Source organism: Nesoenas mayeri (assembly GCF_963082525.1).
Source record: "Nesoenas mayeri genome assembly, chromosome: 3".
Lineage (NCBI taxonomy): Eukaryota > Metazoa > Chordata > Aves > Columbiformes > Columbidae > Nesoenas > Nesoenas mayeri.
The window spans coordinates 30,716,910-30,737,969 of record NC_137544.1 but is presented as its reverse complement, the minus strand read 5'-3'; the positions used below and the strand labels follow the sequence as shown (position 1 = coordinate 30,737,969).

Genomic DNA, 21,060 nt, shown 5'->3' with positions numbered 1-21,060 from the left:
CCGCGCCGCTCACTCGGCCCACCAGCACGTTCCTCTCGCAACAGGCGGGAACACCCGCGGTCACCATGTTCCCGCCCTCACGGCTCCGCCCCCCGAGCTCGTGCGCACCGCCCTGGTCACGCGGCGTGTCCCCCCGCAGTGTGTGTCCGCAGGGACACGACAATCTGACACTCGCACACCTGCTGGGCACCTTCAGGAAACTGGATGTGATGTATGAAAATACCGTAGGTTACTTTTGCGGAGAAAAGCAACAATCGACGAGTTGGAAGCGTCTGACACCTGTTAGTGCACAATTTATCTTTACCCGACCCCTCTTTGCTGGAGTCCCCAGGACCGAGCGTTGCCCTGCCACTGCCTGGGGAAGGACAGACAGACCCCGGCCGGGAGCAGGGGGTGAGGACACCCGCAGGGCCCCTCGCCGCGGCTCACGCTCCGCCGCTGCCCGCCCAGCGAGGCGGAGGGAATCACCCCGATACGCCCAGGACCGCCCCCCCCCCCCCCCGCCCCGTTCCTGCCCCGCGGCGAATCCCGGGCACGGGAGGTGCTGCCGGCAGCGCGCGGCTGGTGTCCCCTTCCTCCTCCAGCCGCGCGTCTCTGCCGTCACAAACTAACACGCCGGACAGTCCCTGCGTGACGAGCCACCGCTGCCGGTGGCGGGACATGCCGGGCTGGGGCAGGAGCCGCCAGCTGCTAACGAAAGCGAAAGCTGCTACCGTCACGCGCATAAGACGTCACGCTCCGCGCGCCCGGCAGTTGTTGATCTCGTCGCCACGGTGAAGTGCGCCCGCCCCTTAAAAGTCACCGCCCTCGGGGGCGGGTCTGTTGTTGCTGACGGAAGCGAAGATGGCGGCGGCCGCCTCCGAGTTGCTGACGGGATGGTGCCTCTTCGGCCTGGCTCTGCTGGTGAGAGGCGGCTCTCCTGGGGCTCGGCCGGCCCGGTGCCTGCCCCAGTCACACAGCCCTGCCCGCCCCAGGGCCGGCGGGATCTCGCCTTTCCCCTGCGGTGCCCCCAGCTGGGCCGGCTGCACCTACTTCCTCGGCCCCTCGCTGTTCCAGCTCCGGGCTTCCCGCTTGGTCTCCTCGTTCGGCCTGTGCCCCCCAGCCTGCCCGGCAGCCAGCGCTTCCCTTCAGCTCCTGCCGCGGCGGTGCCGCAGGGCCTAGCAGAGCCCGAAGCCGGGGCTGTCCTGCCCTGTGCTTGGTTGTGGTTTGCCCTGCTCGGTGTGCGAGCGCGGCCCTTGTTCCCCTGGCTGTTCTTAGCGAGGGCACAAAAAGTGAATTGTGTGTGGTGAGTGTAACGCTGATGTTTAAGGCTCGTATAAAAAGTTTGTTGAAGTTCTGCTAGTCGACAATACCAACACACAGGGTGTGATTTCAGTACCAGCTTTTTGACTTCCTTATTACACAACTCGTAATTATCTTTCCCTGTGTGTTTCAGGCTATCCTAATTTTCTGCTGGGTTTACGTACGCAAGTACCAGAGTCGGCGGGAAAGTGAAGTGATTTCTACCATAACAGCTATCTTCGCATTGGCAGTTGCTCTTATCTCATCAGCTCTACTACCAGTGGACATCTTTTTGGTTTCATATATGAAAAATCCAAATGGTACATTTAAGGTATGGACTTCTGAGAAAGTTAGTTGTCTCTTCAAAAGAAACAGTTGTGTTGAAAATGGAAGTTATTGGGTTGTCAAAGTGTTTAATGCTAATACCTGGTTTAGTGCCCGAGTTTTTGGAAAGCTGGGAACTAGTACTGTGAAAACAACACTGAGCTCTTTTTGTTATGTAATCTAGATTTCAGTTTTCACTTCTACTTTTTAATTTTTATATTCTACTAATTTCCAAACACTCATTCTTTTTATTGCACTAAAAGGAGCAAATATACCATCCTGAAAATGTCTCTTAAATGTTGGTTTTAGTACATCATAGTGAGGCCTTGTGGAATGGAATTTGTTGCCCCTTTGTTCAAAAATAGACTTTAGTGCCCATTTGCAGTTTAAGATTATTTTGATAGTGAAACATAAAGACTTAAAAAGGCTTACTGTGTTAATCTACCCACAGTGTAGAGTCTGAGTTAATAAGCACTTTTTTGAAAAAAAAAAAAAGGAAAACTTGAAAAACCCTTGGGGGAAGGGAATACAGTAGTATGTTTTGACTGATACTGCCTTAACTGAACTACTGTTTTTATAAACTAAAACTGTAGGGGGTTGCTGTACAAAATGAGTTCTTAATCGGATGAGTACTCACTGTAGTCTGCTTTATGCACTCCTCTAAGAGTTCTTCCCCCTGTTTAAAGCATTGGCCTTCTTGATATTCAAGGAAGCTCCTTGAAGGTGATGACCAAGTGTCTTTGTAAGGACACTACCATTAATAACAGGTCAAACTGGAGCATATTAATAATTTGAATAATAACTTAGTTCAGTTTGAAACCTACCTAGATCTATGCTAAAAGACATGATCCTGAAACTAATGAGTGGAGAGATGATAGATGCCTGCACACTGGATTCAAAGACTGTGTACCCTTCCAGCCCTGCTTCCAAGGGAAAAATTGAAGTTCTGCTAGACCATTGGTAATGCTTCAGAGCTAGCTTGCAGCCAATCCAGTGCTTTTTGGCACCTTTGGAATTGAGCTGTGATGTAAATTTTGTTGTATTTAACACTCAGTGGTAATACAGAATAAATTAAGCTATTGTTCAATCTTACTGTTAAAGGTTTGTCTCTTCAGATCTTGTTTGCTCAGAATTAAAATGGATTTAGAAGGTGGAAGAGATCTTTAAAATGTCATGATACTACAATGAGAATAATACTGAGTATTAAGGCATATTGAGCCTGACTAGCTAGATGAATAACAATGTCGTGCCTTTTTTGGATGGGCTTAGTTATATCTGCCGGAGGCTATGCAGAATTTTCTGTTGCAAAGGAGACCTATTGTGTTCATGTATGCATTCTCCAATTTGAGAAAACAAACCTCTAAGGAGCCAGATGTGCTTGTGCAGTCACTACAGTTTGAATCAAGGAAGCATGATAAATAGAAATAAAATTACTCTACTTAAAATACTGTTTTTCGTGAGCTAGATTTATGTAATGACTACATGCTGTGATATCCTGGGCTGGGTAGATTCTATTTAAAAATTGTTCCTGAAAGCAAGCTTTCATGCTTGTGGTAAAGCTTTCGTTTCTTTAAAGTACCTTTGTGCATGCTTCACAGATTCACAGAATGGTTGGGGTTAGAGGGGACCTCTGGAGATCCTTTAGTCCAACCCACCTGCTAAAGCTGGTTCACTCAGAGCAGATCACACAGGAGCGTGTCCAGGTGGGGCTTGAATGTCTCCAGAGAAGGAGACTCCACAACCTCTCTGGGCAGCCTGTTTCAGTGCTCTGGCATCCTCAAAGTAAAGTTTTTCCTCGTATTCAGATGGAACCTCCTGTGCTTCAATCTGTGCCTGTTGCACCACTGAAAGGAGTCTGGTCCCATCCTCTTGATATCCACCCTTGAGATATTTATAAACATTAATGAGATCCCCTCTCAGCCTTTTCTTCTTCAGGCTGAACAGACCCATCTTTCTCAGTCTTTCCTCGTAAGGAAGGTGCTATAGGCCCCTAATCATCTTTGTAGTTCTGAGGCTTCTTGGTCCTGCGTAGCACCTGATGTTTGTTAGATACTGCTGATGGTCTGTTGAAATAAAATTGCTTCATTCTGCCTTGCAGAAGAATACCTCATTCTCTTTTACAGGTCAGCTGGATGACTTTCTAGCTATGGAGCAATAATAATATATTACAATATTAATACATCTAATTCAATAAAAGTGTTGAAACTGTGAATATTAACATGGCCTTTCTGATAAAGTTGAGTGGACCTGAAGTCAGAACACACAAACTTTATATATAAACACACAGCTTTATTGGTTTGGTAATTTCTGTTTAGGAGTTATGTGAAGTTAGGAAGTTGACAGCACCCTAATGTGAGCTCTTCATGAACTGTTAAATCTTTTAGCACATGTTACCCAGGACAGTGTTTCTTTTCTGGTACTGCTTCACAAATAGGACAGACTGGATTGGGTTCAGAATATTTCAGAGAGACTACTGCCCTTCTTTTGGACTGTTCTTTGAAATCCAGCACCTCCTATGCCCTATATGTGATGCTGGGATCTGAAGGGCTATGACTCTGGCAAGAATCTGTTGTCCTGAGTGGCTGGAGTGAGTTAAGTCTTCCCTAGATTATTCTCAGTGAATTTTTGAGGCAGATCCAGGTAGCAGTTGTGGATAATAATCTCTGTAGATAAATCATCAGTTCATCAAAAATGTTCGAACTGGATGATTTCAGAGCTTATGCCAAAAGAGTACTGTCAGTTATCCAGATCCTAGGTAAACAAGGTGTGGTGTGTTTTTTTTTTTTTCTATACGTGCTTTTTTCTTCTACCTCCCAACTGTAATTCCCAGTATCAGTGTTAGAGAGATGAGAAAGTCAGGGATGCTCAATTTACACAAAAAAGGTACTCTGTGTGGACTTTCAGTTCATTTTTAATGTGACTGACCCTACTATCAAGTTGTAGATATTCAAATGTGCAGCGAACTTGAGAGAAGCAGAGGTTAAATTGAAAGCACAGTCTGATGGTTCCAAGTTCTCATTGTCAATTGTGAGTTCAGTGGCAAGTAAAAGTAGTTGTTCTGGCTACAAGGATTGGCTTAATTGTTTCAAGTGTAGTACCCTGACAGATTACTTTTCTTGAAGCCTGTCAAAATGATGCTGCTCTCTGGATGAATTCACTTAAAGCAAGGTTGTATAGCCCTTTTTCATCGTGTGTTCTGAGGTGTCTTCCTTGTCAAGGGCCGTGTACTATAACTTGGTCAGTCTTTGTTACTCTTGAACTTTTGCCTGTTTCAACAGGACTGTTAAACTTACTGCATTGTTCTTACACCTTTCAATTAAGACAAGTTATTCTTTGCTATAAACAAGTGGCTTGTAGTATTCTTTGCCTGTTGGTGTCTCTCACCTTGTTTTGTGAGACTTGTCAAATGTTATCTTAAAGGTTTTATAGTGAGTGAACTGAGCAGTTTTGGTATTAGAATGTTTTGCGTAGTAGTTATGTAGTCCTTTAGGAAGGGAGCAGTGCATAAACTTATGTGGCCATTAGTCCTACGCACAATAGAATTCATTGCAACAACACCTCTTCTGGAGCCTGGGATTACTTTGATTCAGTGCTATTAAATAGGAAAGCAGGCTTTTGGTTTTAGTACTAATCAAAAGAACTCGAGTATTACCTAATAAGGAAAGTTCTGGTAATGTTCACTAGCACCACTTTTATCTTGGTTTTGTCTGTTCACCTGGACAGTGCTTTAGTTCGTGCAATGAACTTGAATTACATCCAGTTGGTTCTGATCTGTTTGATCTGAACGCTTGTTTGATTTATAAAAAGTACTTAGGAACAGAAAAACTCACCGTAGCTTAGAGACTTAAGATTGCTGCCTGAACTCAAGACCTCTGGGTCTGACCCACAAGTCTCAAATATTTAGAATGTGCTGATATTGTCTTGCAGCAGGAAGACTACTTGAAACAAGGATGTTATTGTCACAGTCTTTTTTTATTCTGTTGGTGGTGCAGCAGAAGGCAGGGGAGGTGTTGAACTATTCTTTTTGAAATGTGTGAATTCTTGCTGCTATACGAAGTTAAAAGCCAGTGGCATTTCTGTCAATCTGATTAGATTGAACACCTCACAAACCTTAGGTGTCTGCCTGAGCTGTTAAAAGCCAGTTGTCTCCTTAATGATTTGAGGAGTAGCATCTGCTTAATGGGAGATCCTTTTTGCAGACTGTTCGATTAAGATTTTTTTTTTTTTTGGATCTTGGAGGAGACTCATTATGTAGCTGCTCAGAATAGAGAACCACTAGAAATGTTAGATTTTTTTTCTTGTTGTTCTAGAAAGGTGTTGGCTGAGAAATCATTACTGACTGAGACCATGCTTCCAGTGCAGAGTAGGAATTACTACTTGTGAAGTAACAATACTTGGCTAAAATATTAATGGTAGCCAGATGTGATGGAGATATGCATGTTTCTGCATGTTGCTATTTGGCTCTGACCCACTTTGGAGGTAACAGGCTAGAAGATCTGAGACCTGGGTATGAAATGTCTTTATATGTAACGATACTAGGACCCACTCTTCAGTTTTCGTATCTTCTTTTTGTTTGCTAAGCTTTGGGAGAGGCTGTTCATCAGAATGACAGCTTCATCTGCTTGTGATAAAACATCACAAATACTGAAACCTGGAATGTTACACCACTTGAAGCTCTATTAAAGTACATTTGTGGAGAGTGGGACCTGTCTTCACTGGGTACTCATTAAATTCTTGCAGGGTCCAGCAATGACAGCAGGAATGTCCCTCTTAACAGAGACAAAAATAATGAAATATGTGGCCATTCCTTCACCAAAAAGTGGAGATGGCCAAAAATGTCAGATTAGTTTATACTGCTTCCATTCAGGGAAGTTAACTGTACAGTTGGAATAGTACTGTTCTGTTGAAATATATTAATGTAAGTCATTAACTGGACACAACTGCTGGGAGAAGGAAGACTGCTTAGCGATTACTGGGGAAGCAACTGTTCTTCATAATTAATTTGCTGTGTATGGAGTTATAAAATGAATCTCTTGAGGGAGCTTAGCTTTGGTGTTAGCATTTAGGTAAACTAAGAGTGTCTTAGTCTTAAACTGCCTTTTTATATCTGTATTTACATATCAAAATTTTACTAATGTATTTACTTTTTAAACTTGCAACTGCATTTAGATTTCCTGGATCCTTCAACATGACTTGGTGTAAGGTGTACAATATCAATACAATGTGTTGTTACAAGTATTTTAAAAGTGATATGATGTATGCTTGCTAAACGGCATGAAACAGAATGAAGTACGGCAGAACAGTGCAGAATGCCTGAATTCTGCAGATCTTAAGAGAATTTGTGGTCACATTTACACATCTTAAGCCACTGTTGAAGGCAGTAATGAATTCTCACGTTACTAATCTAGTGTACTTCTAAGGTATTTGCTGCTTATATTGTAAGCTTGGGCCGTAATGGATGGAGAAGAAAGCACACTAGATGTAGAGGTTGTCCAAATGAGTTCTCAATGGAGTCCTGAGTGTGCTTGTCCAGTAGATTCATATACCTGTCAACATTATATATCAGCACTGCTGCTGTTAATATCAGAGCTCTGACACTTGCTAGGTAGCAATGTTTCTTGCTTTGAACAAGGCAGTTCAACTGTTACTAGCTTTTGAAATGACTCATATGAACTGGTTACTGCTTTTGAGTTGCTGCTGGTGTGTGCACATGGATAATTTGCCAGTAAGAATATGGATTTTTACTTCCTTACTTTGTGTAAATGTGGGGCTTCAGCAGCTGACTGAAAGCTGACATAAAAGATAGGATATACTATTAAGTTAGCTTGCATTACAGATTTTTCTTGTGCAAGGTAATGCAGAGTTGGTAAATTCAGGCACATGTAGACAATGGTGAAATTCACACATCTTTGCATCTTTAGGTCTTTCAATGTAAGATAACATTTCAATATTTTAATATGATGGGAAACACGCATTATAGCATATTACTCTGGTTGTGTGCACAACTGAATTTAAGCAAAAAATTACAAGTTTTAAACTTCTACATATGTATCCTGTTAGAAATGTTATTAATGCTTTCACAGAGTTGGAGGAGAAGCATTTTTTTGGCAGTTAAAGCCCTGTTGTGTTTCAATTATGAGCTACCTCTTCCTGTAAAGTGGCTGTGCCACTTAAACTTTGGGTCTTGCTGTTGTTTTCCTTGCCTTTTCTTGGTTGCTGTGGGTTTTGAATGTCTCCATTACTCATAAGAGAGATCTTTTTCAGCTACTTACTTGGAAGTAAATAGTGCCACCTGTTCAGTTCAGTATTGCTTTTCCCTTAGGCATAATTAAAGCAATGCTTTTCCTTAATTTTTAACACTAGGCAATTTAAACACTTTAATAGTCTGTGTATGTATTCTTATTATAGTCAAATTGTTTTGTGGTGTATTTTCATGCAGATGCCTAGAAATTTTTCAGCTGGAATGCTGTTGGGACTGAGCCTGACAGTCTTTGAAGATGGGCTTATTGTGTACCTGACAGACACTTAACTTGAAGTGTTGCTTCTGTCCCTTCTGCTCAGATATTTTTCATCCTTTTTGCTGATTAGATGACAAAATGCATGTATATTTTTTTTCTACTCAAGTTCCATTTGGATGATAATCTAATTTATTACAAACAGTGAATTTGAAAAGCATAATTTAAAGTGCTCTACTGGAAGTGTTAATCTAGTAGCATGGAGGAAGGTGGTGCTGATTTTCTGAGATAATAGAAAAATCAAGTCTTTGTTATGCCATCAAGCCCATATTCCATGGGAGTTTAGGCAGTTCTGAGAGCACTGATAGTGTTAAATTTCTTCACGTCCTATCGTGTGCAGTCTTTAAAGAGTATGCTCACTTGCATTTTTCATAGGCTCTGTATTAGTGCATGCATCTTTACAACACCTGAAAGGGCTTGCACTTGCCAGCTAGAAAAAAGCTTACACAAAAACTGCAAGGAGCTTTGGCCGTACTGATTTTTTTTGTTCTCACTGATTCAGCTATGTTGGCGTGTCTCCAAAATTGCTGGGTTTGGAAGAATTTTGCTTCTGGATACTTACTTTCTTGATCTTGACTACATGTAGAGCAGATCCCACAAAACTTGAGCAATCCTGGAACATGTTTAAGCTGTGTAGACTTGCACCTCTGGATCTAGTCCCTGAGCTGGGCTGCCACTGATCGTGTTACAAAACACTTAGCTTCCTGAAACCAATAGTTCCTCTTGCCGGGGGGTGGAAAAAGGGATGGGTAAGAACTTGACTTCAGCTTTATGGCTGGGTGCCATTACCAATGTATCTAGAGCTGCATTTTCACTTCCATTCTCTGAACAACTCCCCAGGGCTGAGTGGCGTAGTTCTGAAAAAGAACTGGTCAAATTAGAAATTAAAGGCTCGTACTTCTGAAAAAAGGAGATGATGGCTTAATCTGGGTGGACAACTATTAAAAATAAAAGTTTGCAAGCTACAACTGAGCATAATAAAAAGCTATTTTTTGTTCTTATGTCTCAGTACTGTTGTATCTGTATATATAAATTTCACTTATAGCTATTCTGTGATAGAAATGCTGCATGCAATGTGTGCACTACATACTGTATCCAGCTCTATGGCCCACAGTACAAAAAAGACATGAAGCTGTTAGAGCAGGTCCACAAAAAATAATCAGAGAGCTGGAACACTTTCTTATGAAGAAAGGGTAAGAGAGTTGGAGTTCAGCCTGAAAAAGAGAGAGTTCTGGGGAGACCTTATAGCAGCCTTTGAATTACAAAGAGAGCTTATAAGATAGATAAAGAAACATTTTTGACCAGGACCTGTTGTGATAGCACAAGGGGATACAGTTTCAGATCTACTTTTTTTTTTTTTAGTTTAAATTGGACATAAAGAAGAATGTTTATGGTGAGACTTTGGAACGGGTTTCCCAGAGAAGCTGTGTATGTCCCATCCCTGGAAGTGTTGATGGGCAAGTTGGATGGAGCTTTGAGCAGCCTGGTCTAGTGGAAGGTGTCCCTGCCCATGGCAGGGGGCGTTGGACTAGATGATCTTTGAAGGCTCCTTCCAACCCAAACTGTTCTATGATGATCTTAAGAGACTGTGTTATCAAGATACTGTGGGAATTGGCACAGCATGCTTGGGAGCTGCCAAAACTACTCTATGTTCTTTCTAGTTTGTAAAATCTTCAGTCTATGAAATGATCCTATGCTTATTCCTGTATGTGCAGTCATTTGCACCTTTGCTAGCACTTTGTAACCAGTAATTTTTTATAAGTAGCAATTTTTTATTATCTATCTCACCATGTGTTTGTGTTCTCTAATGAGTCATTGTCTTGTAGTGTTGCCAAATATGGTAGTAACAGGAAGAGAAGTGCTCTAGACATTCTCAGAAGAATATTGATCTTTGTATACTATACATGTCTAGACTTACATATTTGAAAAATAGATGGTTTACCTTAGAAAGGACTAATTGTACAGAATTATTTTTTCTTCCTAACTCTGAGTCCTAACAAAGCTAATTCTGCTTGTCAAATTTGACTCTGCACTTTTTATTGAGTTACTTCTAGAAAACTTTTTAATCTTGATTATCTGACTTCTCTTTCTAGAAAGTGTTCCCAAACTCCAGCTTGTGGTACCATTTCTGTGACTGAAATTGTGTAATGTGGATATTGGCCTCAAGTGGGATTTTGAGTTTGTTCTTTTAGCAATTCCCAGGGTCAGCCTTAATGATATAAAACTAGTGCTTTTTTGATTGAGAGGTATTTACTTCAGAATAAGTGGATCCTTGTCTTGAGTTCCTCCATTAATGCTTTGCAACCCTTCAGAAAATATGTATGTGTAAGGCAAATGTAAATGTGTTAAATATAAAATTTAATCCAATGCATCCAACTTGTGGGCTGGGCAATTCATATAGCTTATCTGTGCAGTATTATCTAAGGTACCATGCTGCTTCCAAAGCTATCATATCTTGGGTTTTGTAGGAAACTCATCCTGAGGACAGCTCTGTCACTTCAAGGACTTGACTTTGAAGTGTAGTGTCTATTGCAGTGCTCAGAGTCCAGAAAAAAAGGGCTAGAACTGCAAATAGCCATAACTCCAGTTGTCTTTTACAAAACATCTTGAAAAACTGTTCAGATGGAGCTTCAGGGTCAGTAGTAGCGTTGTCCGATATGTAGAAAACAAAAATCAGTTTCATAGAAATAGGTATTTAGAGTGCCACTTAAATACTAAATACAGAATAAAAGTAAATTGCTAGCTGCTGAACATGATATTCATTAATAATTGTATTTCAGTTGTGCCATGACAATATAATATATGGTAACTAAGGATTCTTAATCTCAAAAAAATAGGTCTTTAAGTATGAGACCAACAGCCAAAGTGAGTATAAGCAGTGGGGATACTACTGCGGTGTCTTTTCCCTGAAATGCAGCATATTCACCTAACAAAGATGGTTAAGGAATTAGTTCTAACTTAAATTACAACACTTAAAATGGGCAAACTGGATGCTGAATGCTTTTCCATAGGCATTAAACGTGAGCAGTTTTTTTCAGTTTTATAAGAATGTTATCAAATGAAGTCTTTTGTTTCATTTGATGTTGAATGCTTCTGTCCTTTATTACTAGGACTGGGCTGATGCTAATGTTTCAAGACAAATTGAAGACACTGTACTTTATGGATACTACAGTAAGTATTTTTAACTTTTTTTTTTATTAGGACCTTTAAGTGAAGGCATGAAGTTTTTAGGGGCTGTACTGGGTTATCCCATTTTAGTTAAATATTGGTCTTACACTTAGTGCCCTTCAGTGACTTTTTTTTTTTAATGTTCAAGAGCCTCCTAAAAATGAAAACATACTGAAGGCCAATCCATGGAAGGGCTAATGGCTTCTGTCATATCATCTACTGTTAACATGTTTCCTGTGTGTGTATTTAGAGGTCTGTTAAGGGAAGCACATGGTTTTGCTGTAACTCTTATGGCACTTACATACGCAGCAGTGTGAAACTTGCCTACTGTGTATAAAGTTTGTGCAACTGTTATACTTGTGTTTTAAGTGTTTAGATTCAGCAACTACCATATTCAAAGAAAGCTACTATAAAGGAGTTAAGTCAGGAGTGGCAATATCCTAAACAAAACCGAAGCAAAAAAGAAACTGAAATCAAATCTAATGAAATAACTATTCACCTCTGTGTAATTTTAGATCAGTTTATTTTAGTTGTCCTTATGAAACTTATGAGAAGTTCTATTACTAATGAATGTATGTGAGAAGGAGCTATAAAAGAGTGATGCTTATCACAGTTTGAGTAGAACGTCTGCCACAGTCAATGATATGAACTTGGGAGCAGTTGCCTTCTTTTGGTTAGGTTTCTGGAGGCTTGAAGACTTTTCTTTTGGAAGTCTAAAGACTAGGTTAAGTCTAAAGCCAAAAGGAGTAAGTAACTTCTCTGTTTTCTAAAAGGGACTTTTAAAATACTAGTTTATCTTCCACAAAGATTCTTCACTATAGAATAGTGGAACTGCTTTGTATTTGCTTTCTTCTCTTGTTAGGTTGCTAAGCTGTTGTTTAACAGCCCAAGCATTTCACAACTCCTGATGTGGAACAGTCCTCAAATTCTTCTGTAGACCATTTTCTATAGATTTCTGAGACTAATGGATGAATTTCTGTAAGATGTTTTGGGCTGAGTCTCTTTTTAAGGCAAGATGTCTCTTCATAATTCTAATTTTTTTAATAATTTGAGCTTAAACCTGAAAAACTGCTTTTGCTTTTGTCCTATCTGGTCAGGTCTACTTGAAATATTGTAAAACTAATGCTTTGTTTCAGAGCATGTCCTCCAGATGGTGGTAGAGATTTAAAGATGGTTTTTAAAAGTATTTTTGTGGTCTTAATATGAGGAATTGATACACGTTTTTATAACTAGAGCTACACTGAAGTGAACAGTAATAGGTAACTTATTGTTCAGAAGTCTCCATCATTCCTATATAAAAATACAACTTAATGCCTCTCCTGCATCATTAGGTCTGGTGCCCTGCTGCTGTTGCACAGCATAGTGACATGAAAATGGGGAAGGAATAAGTTAAACAACAATTTCAATTTTTGTAATACTATTCTATTTTTTTTCTGCTCATGTTGTCTTAAAGTGTTCGATCTTGACATATTTATTTTTTTAAATAAGCAGAATGAGCAGAACTGAAATCTCCTTTTGTACATAAGAATGTGTATACTAGCACTTTCTTCTCTCTCCTGAAAATGCAGTGATAACTGTATAGATCTTATTTGCTTCTCGTAGCTATATTGACAACTTACAGTATGAGTAGTAGGTATGCTTAGTCACTGCCCATCAATCCAAGTCACTTCTAATTACAGCCAGAATTTGGAGGCTATGTTTAAAGTGATGTTTTAGGATAGTACTACCTGTATTGCAATTTACTGAGAAAGCCATCAGTAAATGTAGAAAAGCATGTGTGTTTTGTTTTGTTGTTTTGTTTGATGTGTTGTTTGTTTGTTTGTTTTAACAAAGACCTTGGTGCCCACAAACTATGTTCTCTCTCACACCCGGCTGCTTTCTTGGCTAGACTGACAGAAAAGTTAGAATGGCTTTGTACTGGTAAATGAGGTAACTCTCAGAATGAAGCTTGAAATAGCTGTATTTTGAAGTGGGACTTCAGTAACCTAAAAGCTTTACTTAGGAAACCAATCTACTGATTGCTTTGAAGCTCTGGTGGCCTAGTGTGTTAATTCTCATAAAACCAACCGTAGCGGAATGTGTCTGCCAGTACTTGAGTGATTGAAGATTGATCAGTGGTTGGCAGGTGCTCTAAAACAGCATGTCAGGTTGTGTTTGGAAGGAAAACCCGTTTCAGAAAGGTTTATAAGTGGAAACCGTCCAACAGCAGTTTCCTTTGTACCACAAGGAGTCAGGCTGAAACAGTTGTCTGTAACCTGGAGCTTTGTTCTGTGGCTCTTTCTCTAGGAAGTAAATCCTAGCTGTTGGAGTCAGCTTCATGTTCAGTCCTTTTCTAAAGTTTTGTGAATGGTGAGAGGATCCCATGGGTAGATGGCAGTCTTCCTTTGAGGCAGACCAAGATCTCTTGACCTGCATGTGTTAAGTGTCTCCTAACTATAGTGTGGCAAGGGCTGCTAAATTCTGTGGGCATCTCTTTGGGTGTGCTTTAAAATCTATGCTAACCTTCCAATTTTTCTTTTTTTTTTTTTCTTAAATGGAAGTGTTTTCTTAAGTCAGCAATAGTTACTGTATGGTGGTTCCTAGGTTAAAGAAGTTCTTGAGTAAGAATTTATTCAAAATAGTACTTTGTATAACTTGGAGCTTTGTCTGCTTACTGTAAGTATTTCATACAGAGTCACTGACAAGGACTTGGGATTCTAGAAATGATTAAGTCCAGGTCTCATATGGCTACGTGTTTTCATGGTCTAGTCCTAGGAGGAGACATGCTGAATACTGTGGAAGGCTTGCATAGTTGTACTTGACAAATATTGTGGAGTTACATCTATAGAAGAACTCTCCTAATAAGTGTGGGTTTTTTTGTTTTTTTAGAAAAGCAGTGTGCTAGAACATAAATGGAAAGTCTGTTAGAGTATTGACACTTACTGTGGTGAGCTGCTTTAACTGGCCTTCTTCAAAGAAGTGTCTGGTGACCTGAAATTCACTACTGTTTTCTATTCCTTTACTTTCACTGGGGAAAACAAGCATGTTATTGCAGTCTGGATGAAAAATAATTTTGAGATTTTATTATTAGATGTGAGAACAATATATTTGAGAATAAATGCTCATCTTAAGGTTTCTGAAGTAGCTTGTGACTTCTCAGCAGGAGAAGTGAGGAAAAATATAACAAAGCATTGTTTTAAGCATCTTAGTAGTATTGATGTTATGCAGTGTACTGGTATATGATATCATCTGGAAGAGCACAAGTTGTGTGGTAGAAGAGACCTCTGATCATATAATATTCTTGAGCCTTCTGTAGTCTCTCAAAGGGATTCGAGGGACGATATTGATCTCTAATACTGCTTGAAATCTTCACAGTTCTTGAAGATATTTTTGTCCCTTCTGCCTACTGCATTTTGCTATTTGTTGTTCCTAGCTGCTGTTGCAAAAAAACCCAGAATGAACATAATAGACTGCTATAGTTTACTTGAAGACTAATACCAGGTCTAACTTCCTCACAGTTAAGGTATCTTTGTATTGATGTGGTTCAAAACAGCAGAAAATGAGTCATTTTGACTTGAGATAAGAACTGCTGTCTTTAAAACAAACCTTACCAAGGAATTCTTGCTGAAGATTGCTTTGATTCTATGGTGGGAACCATTGTTGTACTGGCTATACATTGAAGCATTAAGCATTTTTCTAATGTTGGTGTTCAAGCTTCTGATACAACCCAGAAAAATGTTTTGAAATGGAAGTTGGACCTCTGAACCAGAGCAAAGGGCAGTCCATGATTTACAGCTGAAGTCCATAGAAATGCAATAATGAAAGCTGAGACAGATTGTCATGCCACAAGGTCACATGAGAGTTAGGGGGAAGGGAATACATTTTGTCACTTGGTTGACTGTCTGTTTGCTGCTGCAAGAGCTTTGAGTTTGAAGGTTAGCTTCCCAGGGAATAAACAGCCCTTTCAGTGGGCAGAATAACAGGCAAATAGATGCTTGCCCTTGGGTAACTAACTTGTATGAGATGATGAAAGATGCTGCTCTTCCTTTTTTATAAGTTCTGAAAAATAAAATTCAAACCCCAGATGATCAGTCTACTGTCTCATTGATGGGAACTTGGCCAAATCTTTTAAAGTTTCCTTTGTAGTATAATAGGAAGAGCGATGTTTTACTACATTAACTATGTGAGCTATAAATTTAATTTTCAATTCTGACTAAAAAATTCTTACAGGCAGTTTTAAGATTTCACCTGATGGATGAACAAGAAGGTCTGTTTTGGAATGATTTTGCTTGGGAAAAGCAAATGCAAAGCTGCTTTTGATTTTTTTTTTAATTACTGTTAAATTACTTTGGTAACAAGGTTTTTCAACAGAGCAGATAACAGAGCTGTTGCAACAGTAAGTTGGAGTTTGTGCTGCTGCATGTCATATTACAACTTGAGGGTAACTTTATATACATCTTATCTTGAAATGCATTTAAAGCCTGTAACTTTTAGAGTGCGCATTTAAGGTGAACTAAGTCATGGACTAAGTGCCAGCATAGCATTCATAATGGATGGAAAATGCTGGAATGAGTCTTATACTGAATCTTGTTGTGTATGCAGATCCTGTTTCAGAGTTGATGCAGAGTATGCTATTAGAGCTTAAGGTTTTTAATTCAAAACATCTGTTACAAGTCAGCATTGTCTGAGAATTTGCTGTTTTAGTAAAGCATAAATTGGAAGTCATTGACTATTTAATGGTTTCAGATAATGTCTGTGCAGTGGAAAACTGCAACCAAAGTTGATTGTTTCCCATTTGAGGTAGAGGTGACCAGCTGACAGACTTGTGAACTGACTTTAGGATATCCCCAAGTAGAGATTAATACCTTAGGTCTTCTCTGAAGAACCCCCAAGGAGAACAATTATAGCTCTGCAGATCTGCTGACTTGCATGGTTCAGTTGGCAGAAATAAAGCTTTAGCTTCACCTGGATTTAACTTGGCTCAATTTTTTTTGTAGTCAATAGCTTAAATTGTGTGAGAAGTATCACTTGAGTATTAGAGCTGGATGCTCTCTTGAAATAGTAGTATTTGTACTAGAAGAGGTCCTGTTTCCAGCAGCATGCTCATGTTCTTTTTGCACACCCCTATTTGAGCCATTGTTGGCATTTGGTGGATGCTTGTGGTGTGCTAACCCAAAAATTGGTTGGCATTTACTTTGCCTCATGGAAGTGCTGAGGTTGGAAAGAGTGCTTGAGAGGTAATCTAGTCCAATATGCTCCCTACTCACAGCAGTTTGTTTATGCCAGTCTCCAGCTGGATTCTAAATATCTCCAATAATGGAGACTCTATGCAGGGGTATCAAACTCATTTTCACCAGAGGCCACATCAGCCTCACAGTTGCCTTCAAGGGGCCGAATGTAATTTTAGGACTGTATAAATGTAACTGCTCCTACATTGAGAATGAGTTCGACATATCTGCCCTGCTACACCTGAGCAGCCTGTTACAGTTTATGACTGCAGGCAGAATAAATGTTCTTATTTAAATTGCTATATTTCACTTTGTGCTCATTCCCTTTTTATCTTTTCCCTGGGCACCACTGAGAAGTCTGCCACAGTCTTTGGTCTGATGCAAGTATTTATACACATGCACAAGATCCTTGCCAAAGCTGCCTTTTCTTCAGGCTGGACAGTCCCAGCTCTCTCAGATGTTCCAGCCCATAATTTGTTGTTGTTCTTCTGCTTCTCTAGTATGTGTCCCTTGTACTGGGGAGATCAGAACTGGACACAGCACTCCCAAGTGCTGGTGAGACCTCATTGAGTCAAGGTGAATAATTACTTTCCTTCATGTGGTGGTGACATTCTGGTGACATTCTTCCTAATGCAGCCTAAGATGCCATTGGCCACCCATGCTGCAAGATTGCTAGATGCGTGGCAAGTTAAGGTGACCCAGCACAAGGTCTAGCAAACACTGGACCTGTTGCAAAGAAAAGTTTTAGTATTATAGGTGGATGGTGAAGGGGGCAAGTGGGACCCCTCCTTGGATCAAATATGACTTCTCTCTTAATGCATATGGAGAAAGGCATTTTAGCATCTTACTGCTGTGGTAAAGTAAATAAGATTCTGATTTTTCTTTTGCTGTTGGTGTGTGGCATGTTGATGTGCTTTGTGGTCTGCTGCTGGGGTACTTACAGGTAGAAGGAAATAGTTATGTCTGAATCTTTTAGCAGTGCTTACGTGGGCTTGAACCCACAGGTTAAAATTTTGTATTTAATCTTTAACTTGGAAACATGATCTACCTCTGTAGTGTGGCTTTTGCCCATGCCTTAAGAGTCAAGAATGGATTCTGGGGTAGAGGAGACTTTAATCTAGAAGCAACTCCTGTGGTGTACTTCACATGCTGAGTTTCAGCTTGAGGTATTTAATTTAGCTAAAAACAGAGCCGAATGTGGTAAAGAGAAATTTGACCTAATTATATTTCTTACATAAGGGTGAACATTGAAAGCTTTTCCACAGAAATAACTGAGCAAGATCAGATGAGTCTTCAATACACAGTTACACTTCTGCTTTAACCATCGATCTCACTCAACTTTTGCATTCTGCATTTTTGTGTTTTGTGTTTTTTGTTTTTTGTTTTTTGTTTTTTACAAGATTGTTGGTTTTTTTTCCCAGACTTGTATTGATAATTGCTGAAATGGAAGGTGGCTTTACTAGAAAAGGCTTACACAAATATACCTTATTAGATTCTTCCACTAGTTTAATAGCCACTAGTCTCTTTCAAAGAATGCGTAGGGCTTGAGCTGATGGAGTTCTATGTGAAAGGCATTAATTTCATCTGGAATGAGACTAAACCACAGGAATCTGTCGTCTTAACATGCTTACATAGGTAGTGGCAGTAGGTTTTTCTTGTAGCTTGCTAATCAGTGCTTAGATAAGTTTTAATTAGTTAAGCAGTATTATCTTAAAACTTATCTTTTAACCTTATGTTTCTCATTTGAAAATAAGTATATCTTTGGTCAGATGTGGCTTGGATTTTTGAAGTAAAGACCAAAAGCTATGTCTTTCTGTTTTCAAGAAGTTCAGTGGCATTTTCTAGTACTTGATTGCTTTATTTTTCATCATAGTTAATTTTTGGCTATTTGTGTACTTTTAAAAAAATAACTGAATTGCTACCAAGTAAGCTTTCAGTGAGTTGAAGCATTTTGGTTTGATAGTTGAGGAAATGTATACAAAAGGAGGTGGATAATATTTAGCTTCAAGTTACTAAGGAGCTGGCTTGAAGTAAGAGGGCCTTAAGACCTAAAAGTGGGATCTTCAAAAGGTTCAGTCCTTCATCATGCCCTGCTTTACTCCAGTTTCCAGATGATTCAACACTCTACTACATTGGGCTGCAAAAAATCTAGGCTAAACTCTTCCCTATTGTTTTCCTGATTACATGACATCATTAAACCAGGTTTGGTTTTTGTTTTGTGTGGGTTTTTTATCAATTTAATAAATTCCTGCCTAGAAATTGGTGGTTGGAGAACACTGGCAAGAACTTGGGGATTGTGTTAACTATGACTTCATGGAAAGTATAGTCATTAGCACATTTGGTGTGGCTAATCTGAATGGTCATTTGCTTTGTTTACACTGTGAAGAGAAGCTCATAGATGTTAACATTAAAGGTATGAAACTTAAGGAGGATGTGAAGAGTTTTATGCAATATTCTATTTAGAGCTGCTTAGACTTGCATCTAAACTTAAGTACTCCAGAATGCAAAGAATATCCTAAACATTGTTATCTTGTGGGCCATTGTATGCGGAAAAGGAAATGAGTTCAAATAAATTGGAATAGAACTGTTGGTAACAATGCCTAGCTCAACAGAAGTTAATTCTTACTGAATGAAAATACCTTATTTTGATGTGTCTTCAATTATGTTTTCCATGAACTCTTTGCTTATTGCAATTTATTACTGAAATGGTGGGTTTGGGAATCTAATATAGTAATTTTTCTGGCTCCCTTTACTGTGGCAGTCAGATCCGATTTGTAAAAATACAAATTCAGCAACTTATTTGGCACACAAACTGTTCCAGGTATTCACATGGTCATGGTATTTGAATGGTTACAGCTACTGTAGAGGTGTGTGGTGGTTTTTTTGGTTGGTTTGTTTGTTTGTTTTGTAGCATTCCTTCTGACTTAAGCTCTACTGTAATGGTTCAGACTTGCTGATTCACCGGTAGAGAGACACCACTGGAAGGTTGTAATAGATGACTTAAAAGATAAGATGCATTCCAAAGTTTTTTGACAAGTCAGTTGCCAAACACTTGTGATAGTCCTTTAAAAGCTGAATACAGTTATGTTAATAGTAGTATGTGAAAACAGTATTTTTGGTAGTGTTTCTTGAACAGAGTTGAAAACTTTGCTTGTTTGACTTATTGTGTATTGTTTAGATACTTGTGCTATGAATGGCTTTTTCAAAGCCTGATGAAGGCTGGACAAATTATACATCAATTCAACAACCTTAATCCAATTAAGTACAACAATTAAACAAAGTGCAGTTGATAAGTATAGTATTGTCAATATATGATTGTCAGCAACCATTGAGAGTAGTCCTCTGTTAATATACAGTAGCAGATCAGAGAAACTTGGAAAACTGGACATTAGTATGAAGAATTACAGGGAGGTGTCAGGAAACAGTTTTCAGAAAGAAAAGGACTTATTGTTTTACTATATGATAAAACATACTATGTGAAACAAACTCAAGATATAGATTAGGTGTATGTTCAGTAACTGAACACCAGTGCCTTCAATGCAAAGAACAAAGTTTACTGTCAGAAGCATGAGCTGTTCTCTTAAATATGAATTAAGTTATTGTAGCAACAGCATTTAGGTAGTACCAGTGTAGGATTGGTGTAGTGGTAAATGGTAGTCTTAGTTCACACAGTTCATAGATATTCTCTTGAATTTGAGTATATATACCTTTATCTCCTTGGAAGAAACTTGGATCAGTCCCATTATCTAATGAGCTATGGATGTACCTTATATGAATAATGTATACTGAAGTCAGTAGAGTAAAACTGGGAAGTGAGGATGTTTTGTGTACTCACAGTGACCTCTATGGGCTGTTGATTCTGATCTTTGATTAATGATGTATGTAACTTACCTATAATAATTTACTGGCACACTGCAGTGTAGACCTAGGACTAGCCTAAAAAAGCAGATATTTTGATCAGAGATGCTTGATTTCTGGAGGTATTTGCAATATCGAAGCAGTTCAAGTATTGATCTAGAAGATCAGGAAATGTTATGCTTCAGAACTTGAAGTTTTAAGGTGTCTTAGGGCCCTGAATTTTTTGCTCTTGGCAAATGTGAGAAAGTTTGTGAACTAACCAAGAACTTGTTCTATTTCTGCCATAGTAACTCAGCACTCCAAACAGTAGATACCTCTAACATCTTGAAATATTTTTCCAAATAATGAATTCTGTTCAGAAATAATTTCTCATTCCTATTCAGGTTCTAGTTGTTGATACTTTATTTGGCTTCTACATCACCTTCAGTAAAAATGCTGGGGTGGATTTCTTTGAAGCACATGGTTACTCTAAGGAGTGCAGTAGCCAAGATAAGAGGCCACAAACTTAATTTAGGGACGATTGGTTATTGGTGGGATATTGGTTAGTGGTGAGAAGGCAGTAACTAGTTATGCAAAATGAGGTAAAGATTAAAATTAGCCAAAAATCACAGGATTTGTGTGGTCCTAGGTATCTTTACTTACTTGCTTGAAGGGGTGATTTCATGCTTGCACAAGTGGTCTTGGTTGTGTGGTACAGTTTGAGAGCT

At 39.3% G+C, this 21,060-nt stretch overlaps 1 protein-coding gene across 5 annotated transcripts in view; it reads left to right on the top strand.

Moving 5' to 3' along the window:
- The first annotated feature begins 823 nt into the window (after positions 1–823).
- The window catches only part of LMBRD1 (LMBR1 domain containing 1), a 76,547-nt gene continuing 56,310 nt past the window's right edge, over positions 824–21,060 (top strand). For 4 of the 5 annotated variants that reach the window (XM_080342651.1, XM_080342650.1, XM_080342653.1 and 1 more), the window contains exons 1-3: positions 824–903; positions 1,436–1,612; positions 11,231–11,291. In XM_080342651.1, the coding sequence (XP_080198777.1) occupies positions 844–903; positions 1,436–1,612; positions 11,231–11,291 (298 nt within the window). In that variant the 5' untranslated portion in view covers positions 824–843. Of the gene's footprint in view, positions 904–1,435; positions 1,613–11,230; positions 11,292–21,060 lie in introns of those variants that run through there. The other variant, XM_080342654.1, reaches the window with a different exon arrangement.